General features: G+C 29.4%; 1 protein-coding gene across 1 annotated transcript; it reads left to right on the forward strand.

Moving 5' to 3' along the window:
- Positions 1-6,370: 6,370 nt before the first annotated feature.
- LOC114420273 (NAC domain-containing protein 35-like) lies at positions 6,371-8,871 on the forward strand. Its single transcript, XM_028386206.1, has 3 exons — positions 6,371-6,831; positions 7,093-7,361; positions 7,963-8,871. Exons 1-3 carry the CDS (start codon positions 6,567-6,569, stop codon positions 8,629-8,631), a joined length of 1,203 nt encoding a protein of 400 aa, XP_028242007.1. The 5' UTR covers positions 6,371-6,566; the 3' UTR covers positions 8,632-8,871.
- The last annotated feature ends 230 nt before the right edge of the window (positions 8,872-9,101 follow it).

Here is a 9,101-nt window from a genome sequence, read left to right on the forward strand (position 1 = left end):
TATCGCCCTTTGAAGATTCGGAGAAAAGACAAAGTGTTGAACTAAATTTAGTCGGTCGCTTACTCAGACCATTTGTGACTTACCTTCCACCTGCAACTTACAACCATTTTTAGATGCTTTTCTTTCAAGATTTTTATGCATACCTTCATTCTCGCATTTAATTTGTTAATATATGTGTTCATTCTTATATTATAAATTCAAGTTTCATGATTAAATAAATGAAATAATTTGTATATAATCATACCTTTTCGTATGTTAAACAGATCAATCTTTGTTTCCTCTTTAACCAATTATTCAATCAAATGATATATTTAATATCTTTAATTATTTGAATTCCTTCAACAAGTATTAAATAGAGTTAGATGTTTACAATTGATTGTACGTTAAAATAGGGATTAAAAATATATATGTTTAACAAGTTTCAAAGTTCAAAGTGAGAATGCTTGTATTTTTACATTTTAATTTATCTTATATTATTAAAAAAGATTCTTTAAATGTTTATATTTTAAAAATAATATTAATTGTATTTAGATGTATTCATAAAATATTTATGTTAAATAAAGCATTTATTATAAATAAATAAAAAACTGAGAGGGGGAAGGTGGGGTTTGAAGATTGTGGACAGTCTAGAGGGTCAGCCGGACGATGCACGCTTCTCATCATATACGACACGCTTTGGCTTTTACACCACAACAAATTTCTCAGCAATTAAATATAACCATTTTCATATTTACTCTCTTATGTTACGTGCAAGTAATCAAATAAAGTGAAAATATCCTTGTAAAAATATATAAATGAAAAAAATATATCATATACTAACATTTTGAGATTAATTAGGTCAATATCAAATGAAATATTTTTTCTAGCAATAAGTTAAACAGTTAATATCCACACACAACGTGTGTGTATATATATATACTGTAAATTTGTATTAATAATATAATACATTATATTAATAGTGTAATTTACATTATAGTAATAAAACTAATATAAAAATGGATACATATTATTAATAAATTTATATAATATAACATATTATACTGTTCATATAGATCTATATTTTTATGTTAAACAATAATTTTTATTGGATAAAATAAATTTTATATAAATTGTTAATATAGTTGGCTTTTGTGGAAAGAGAGATCGGGTATTATAACGATCACGGCGGTGATAAAGTCGGACTCAATTATGTTCAACGTGCAATTGTCAATCTAATAAATGCAAAAAGTATCTGAGGATTTTTTTTTTTTTTTTTTTTTGTGTTTCATATTGAAACTTCGTTTAGAATATAACCTATGAGGGGAATTATTTAATTATCATTAAATTGTTTATATCAGAAAAATTACTTTAGTATACTTTTTAATAATGTGTTACAGTGCTATAAAATAAATTAGCATAATCACGCATTATTTAAAAATTGTTTTATAATTGTGTGAAAAACATAGAAAACAATAATGCATCAAAATATTTAAATGTATGCATTTTTTAATTTTAATTCGTCTAAGTTTTTTTTTTTCGTTTCTAGCTCTAGTTCTAGTAATATTTAAATGTGTGCATTTTTTTCTTTGTCAAATATTGGTTAAAAAAAATACTTATATGACTAACAGACATTTACACACCTTTGCCTGATTGGTTAAAACTGACACGCATTTGGTAGGGACACATTATCATTTTATTTTACTGTTTTTATAAATTAAGTGTTAAAATAAAATAAACCATTTTTTAATATATAAACAAAAAAAATGCAAGAATTACAACTAAAAAGTTATGTTTTTTTAAAGATGAAAATATATAAGTCTTAAATTAAATATTAAAATACTTTTTTTACAGGAAAAATGCAAAATTTCACCGTGAAAAATAATTCACACGACTATTTATACTCTCGAACTCAATAATTTTAGTGAGAAATGTTGAATCAATATGCACTGACTTTCTTTAATTTGAACAATTTAATCACGAAAACTGAGATTGCGTTTATATATGCAAATTCCCACCATAGAGTTGCATAGAAGATCGTTTCAATATGACACCTAGAGGATCGTATCCCTAAGATCATATTACATTTAGTACACCATGCCACAATAGTCAATACCACGACATACTTACCCATGACCCAAACATCACCTACTATGACATACTTCACTAAGCCACACGCACCAGAAGCCATTACTCATCAAACTCAAAAGGGGCAGAGAAGACCTGATTGAGGAGAAGTGAGTTACAGTGGCAATGACAAGGCGAAGTAGCCCTAGAATTTTTGTTGAAAATTTGTATCCTTTTCAAAACAAGTTGTGTGTGATTCAATTGTACACATTATATCGAAATTAATTATCTTCCTAGATGCCAAGATGGGCGGAGGGTTTATTAATCTACGAATACTAGGGAGAAAAGTATTTTAATATTTAATTTATGACTTAAATTATTTTTTTGATTTGTGAATCTTGTAATGTTTTATTTTATTTTAATATCCAATGTAAGAAAATAATAGGAAAAAAAAAAATAAAACGGTAATGTGACACATGGTAATGTGGCAAATACACATGGCTTACTTGATGACGTGACAATTTTGGCCAATGTAATGAATTAGCCTTGTGGAAGTCTATCACTCATATAATTGTTTGTGTAACGAAATTTGATGAAAAGGATAAAAAATACAAACATTTAGACGTTACTAGGATTAAAAAAAAATACATTAAACTAAAAGTATAAACCCCATATTACAAGAATGAAAAAGTTAATTTAGTAAAAAATATTATCTCTTGATTTTGTTGTTTCCTTTTTAATTTTCTCTTCATATCAATCAAGTGATATAAATATTAAAGAAAAATTGAAAATGATTTGAAGTGAGTTGTTGTTGTCAAGAGCGGAAGAGAAGAGAGTGGTGACGGGTTTGTCTTGAGTCTTCCATTCCATACTAAAAACGTTAGCAGAGGCATTCCCACATCTGCCAGAAATTGCCCCACTCAACTCCCTTCCAATTTCCTTATTGCATCTGGATCTATGATTTTGCTCCATCCAACCACATGCTTTATTCAATGACAGCATACCATTATTTAATTCTTTCTTTGACTCAAATTAATTCACTCCACTTCTCCATTCATGCTATTCTATTCTATCCCCACAATTCTGAATTCATAGGAATATGTTAAATAGTTTTTTTTACACTTAAATTTTATATATTATTATTATTTTCACGCAATATTTATTTTAATATCAATTATTTTAATAATTACATTTTTTATTTAACTATTTAATTGATATATCAATTAATCATTCACTACTAACTAGACTAACTTTTCGTATTGAAAGTGACAGCTAGATTTTAAAGAATTAAATAACCTAAATTTTCAAAAAATATTTTTTTCTTAGATGGCATGCGAAATTATATAATTCATGTTTTAATTATAACTCGGGAATATTTAGATTAGGTTCATAAAAGCCTTTAATTTATTAACTAAACACGTAAGTTCTTATATATATATATATATATATATATATATATATATATATATATATATATATATATATATTATTTTTTATTTTTTTTATTTTTTTTACAAAGGAAACCTAAACCTAACATGAAAATGACAATTTTTCTTAGCGATTGGCGCGATTAATTACTGCCTAGCTACCTACATCCAATTAATGACAATCACGTTATGAAATGTACAAGGTGGGCGTTTAGATCCGGTTAAAAAAAAAGGTTTGATCTTACCGAAAAAAACATTTTGCCAACCATGCATTCATATATAATTTTCTTTGAAAATAATTATTATTTGAGTTTAATATTAGTGTACTAATAGTGTAAAATAATATTTGTTTCACTAAAAAGAACTCATAATCAAAAATAATTTTTATGCTTTACTTTTAAATATTTATTTATTAATAAAATCATTTAGTGAAAATTTATTTATTATCTTAAAAATATTTTTCTTTTAAGAAATAAATATAATTTTTACGATTAACACACTCTTAACAAATCAGTTGAGCAATGACTTAAATGAAGTTGCACCCTGATTAACTTAACAACTATCCGTCATATGAACTAAATAATTAATTAGTGACCATTATATATATATATATATATATATATATATATAAGCTGGAGGTATTCTTGATTAGCTAAATTTAGTGAAGTTAACCTCAGAAAATATAAGACTTCCGGTGTTAATGAATTTGTAATCGTTATATTTAACCTATCCTCATCCTAAATCCTAATTGGTGACCACAAAACTACAGGCGGGCACCAGCTAATTAACCTCACAAAATTTCTTCATCCCTCGCATCACACTCGAGCCATTATAATATGCATTGCACCAATTAAGAAATTCGATGTCAAATTGTCAACGCAAGCTTTTCTTGCTATTTGTTTTATTATTACAACTAGCTTGCACATACTTCTAAAACCACATCTCATCTAAGACTTTTTGGGATTAATGTTTAATAGCAATTATGAGAAGAAAAGTGGGAAGTAAATTTTATATGGCCATTTACTTTTATTTATTTATTTATAATTATAAAAATATATTATTATAATTTTTTTAAGATAAAATGATAATAAAATATAAAAATTTAGAAGTTAACATCAGACAGCGTTTCAAAAAAATATTACTAAAAAAATTTATTTACCAAACAATCAAACACACTTTTTAGCTAATAAAAAATTAACTAAAATAACCTTCTAGATACATTCTAAATGACTATTATTATTTTTAATTTTGAAAATTAAAAATTCATTATAAAATGAGTAGTAAAGTTATTATTTTATTTTAAAAAATTATAATTTTCATCATTAAATATTTTATATCTTAATCTTAATTTATCCTCATGAAATATGAATGCAAAATAATATTTAATATATATTTTTACTATTTTTAGTATACAGATAACCGCTAAAGTCTAAATTATTAAACATAAAATCCAATCAAGTGAAATTTTGATAAAAATTATTAAATTATAACTGAAATAAATAAGATAATTTAAATTTATATTTTATAAACAAGTCAATTTTAAACTTTTTAGTTTGGTTCACAACGTAAATTTTTTTCAGAGGTGAAGTTGAAGTTTGAAATATTCAACTTGAGTTGACTCATGCATTTAAATCTTGTTAATTAAATAAGAAATTCTTAATTTTAAAATAGTAAAAAATTATTTTAAAAATTTTTAGTGATTAATATATGAAGGGCATTCTCGCTTATTATTGTGAAAATTTACAAAAATAATTCATCTTTTAGTGAATCCATCTTTTTAACAAATCTTACAATTTGTATTTGTAAACAACTGAAATAAAATTTCTAAATATGACCCATTAGGAAATATTTTTTGTTGGTCATAGTTTAAGTTTGAAGTACTAAACTTAGTTAATATGTTAAAAATACTCTATCGATCTATATCTATTCTTATTTGATAAAATATAATACTTTTTTAAACCTTTTTCAATTTAAATTTAATTTAAAAATATCTATGTACACGATAAACTTAATTGATAACTTTAAACTTCCATATATGATTAAACATTATGGAGGACCAAGTTGGAGGTTTTATGATATTTTCATCGAATATATAATTGATGAGACTTACAAGATTCATGTGGTGCACGTGAACTGCTAATGTACGGGCGGGAAAAAGAACCAATTAACGCAATAACGAATCAACAATTCAACTTAATGAAGAATTTGATGCATGGAACATATGAAAGTCCGAGCAGTATGAAAACCTAATAATTTGAAAGTTTTTTATTTCTTGATCTGAAAAAGAGAGTTCGTAATAGGGAATTCACCATTCGTTCTTTATATTATTATTATAGAGAGGGGGAGACATCAGAAGATAATAATAAAAAAATATAGTGAATGAAAAGTTGGCTTTAGTTAAAAAAAGTTTTAGTTTAGAGTTAACATAATCTAAACGATCCGAAAGAGACAGAGAAGAGGGGAGAGAGAAATAGCACACGAGTGGTTGGTATAAAAAAGAAGAAGAAGATAAAACTGACGTGAGTGTGTTTTAGGTGAGATATATGATATCGTGACACAAAATTACAATATATTTTGGTGAAGGTAGAAATATATAGAAGATAATAAAATAAATAGGAAATATTGTTGCAAAGTGTTTTTGTAGGTGGTGGAAGAAAGGTCCAAGGGCACCGCTTTGGGGCTGTAGCCACCCTGTCCTCTTCTTGAAAAGTCATTTTCTCATCTTAAAAACACCTTAGCGTATACCCTCTTCCCATGTAGGGCCTGCTTGAAAGCTATGTAGATGTTTCTATTAACTCCTCTCTTCCCTTTTATTTATTTTTTATTTTCAGAATTTAAATTAAATCCTTCCCATTTTCTAGAGCGAGAAAGAGGAAGACAAAAATTAAAAAAAAAAAAAAAAACAAAAGTTAACTGAGTTTCGTGATTTGCATATACTAGTAGTATTGGTCATGTTAACCATGAATCTCTTATCTTTGCCTAACACTAGTGTACCACCAAATTCGTACAAATATTACTTTTGTGAGTATAAAGAGCCCCTACCTGAGATTAACTAACTATATACTGTTATTAGTTACATACATAGAGATATAGTCAATGGCAATTGCAGCGGCAAACTCATCACCCACCATGAGCCTCAGCCATAGCCAGAGCCAAGAGGATGCCACCACCAACGACAACAAGCCCGTCGTCGTCGACGATGATCACGAGCACGACATGGTCATGCCCGGCTTTCGCTTCCACCCAACTGAAGAAGAGCTCGTGGAGTTCTACCTTCGCCGTAAGGTGGAGGGAAAGCGTTTCAACGTTGAGCTTATTACTTTCCTCGATCTTTATCGCTATGACCCTTGGGAGCTTCCCGGTATATATTTATATATATATATGTATATATATATATATTAAAGCTTCCCTTTTCTTGAAGCAATTCTGGGAACTAACTCCCCCTTTTTCCTGCCATCTCTCTTTAATTTTATATTTTATTTCTTTTTCCTCCTACATAGCTAATTAACTTTTTCCCTCTTACGCATACATATAAGGTGGTCATGTGCAATATATATATATATATATATATTCATATTTTGTTTCAATTCACGGATTCTATGTCTTGAATTTTGATGAGCAGCCTTGGCAGCTATTGGTGAGAAGGAGTGGTACTTCTATGTGCCCAGAGATAGGAAGTATCGCAACGGTGATCGTCCCAATCGCGTTACTACCTCTGGGTATTGGAAGGCAACAGGAGCTGATAGGATGATCCGAACCGAGAATTTTCGCTCTATCGGCCTCAAGAAAACCCTAGTTTTCTATTCTGGGAAAGCTCCTAAAGGCATTCGAACCAGTTGGATTATGAACGAGTATCGCTTGCCGCAACATGAAACTGAACGATATCAAAAGGTACTTAGGTATATATAGTAGCACATATGTATGTCTCTGATATATAATAATCCGTTCGGTTTCTTCTCGTTCTTCTTCCATGATATCTATCTATCATGAAACCGGCCAGGTCTTAATTTGGTTTTATAATTCAACCCTAACCAGTTAGTTTTAAACCTAAAGTAATTCATATTGGTTTTGGGTTTGGGTTTTCGAGATTGATCGTTTTCTTTAGCTAGCTAGCTTTTATATATCGATCTGGTGTTCTATAGATGCTTCACTTCCAAAATCAAAGCTAGCTAGTTTCGAAGCTATAGCACACCAAAATACAATAGCTAGCTAGCTGCGTGAAACTTGCAGCCACTGATCATGGCCTAATTAAAGTCAAGACACTCTCAAGATGGAGAGGTGAACAATTAATGAGTACGTGATAGAAAGAGGGATTTAAAAAAAAAAAAAAAAAAGAGTTGGCTGAAAATGTATCAAAACAACCAGCATGCACCGTTTGTCATTATTAATTAATTAATTGGGTTTCTCTCTCACACATATATGACTGCATGCATGAATTCATTTTATGCCGTACAGGTACAAGTTTTTCTGAAGCTCTCTTTGATATTTGCAGGCTGAGATATCGCTTTGCCGTGTGTACAAGAGAGCTGGAGTCGAAGACCATCCTTCCCTCCCTCGCTGCCTCCCAACGAGGCCATCCTCATCATCAAGGGCTTCTTCTGATCACATCAATAATAATAAGTCGACGAAGCACAATGAAATGGTTCAACACCACAACATCAACATGGGATTCATGGGACAATCAAAGCCGCCAACAACTGAACACATAGTTGACAAAATTAATGAATCGGAAGCAAGCAGTGATGTCAACACAACTCTTGGACTTTCTAAATACAATGCTTACCGTGCTGCCACCATGGCGCTTCCAGTTGTTCCAATGGATGAGGAAGCCTTGATGATGATGCAGCAATCTAAGCAAGCTGCTGCTGCAGCAGCACATGTTCCAACAATCTTCTCTGCTGGGCCTTCTAGTTCCAACAACAGTGGAGTAGTGAATATGGATGATCTGAATAGGCTAATGAGTTATCAACATCAGTACTACAATGTTCAAAGCCAAAGCCATCCCAATCAGTTCTCTACTTTGCTGATGCAACCTTCACCAATAGTGTCTCTCAGCTCGCTACCAAATCCACTTCCACCCACCTTCTCTGACCGACTCTGGGACTGGAATCCAATCCCTGAGTCACCAAGTCAAGAGTACAGCAACATATCCTTCAAGTAATATGACTCATCAATTATATCTGTGAACTGCACATACACACATATATATACATATATATTATAGATAGAGACATTTATCTGTGCTAATTTCTACTATCAATTTTATGTAGGTTGTACGTTTTCGTTACTCTCTAATTAATCTGGTATCTTATTTTATATTTCAATAAGATAATTGTATGACTTACTTTGATCAATGATCAATATGTATTTGTCGGTAGTACTATTAGGGTTTTAGTTTTAAGCCTTTTCTATTTTATTACTCCGTATTATCTATATATGCATTTTGATTGTCCATTATAAAGAACTAGACCAGTAAAACTTGATTTTGAAGTTAATTACTAGTTTTGTGTAAAAGTATAGGCTGGGTAGTGTTGCTTGCAGTTTTTTCATATAAAACGAACTGTGTTAGTTCTGTCCTAGAGTATTTAAGTTTGAAATTATCATTATTTAATTCTAAACGCAACACTATGA

This window comes from Glycine soja, chromosome 7 (genome assembly GCF_004193775.1).
Source record: "Glycine soja cultivar W05 chromosome 7, ASM419377v2, whole genome shotgun sequence".
NCBI lineage: Eukaryota > Viridiplantae > Streptophyta > Magnoliopsida > Fabales > Fabaceae > Glycine > Glycine soja.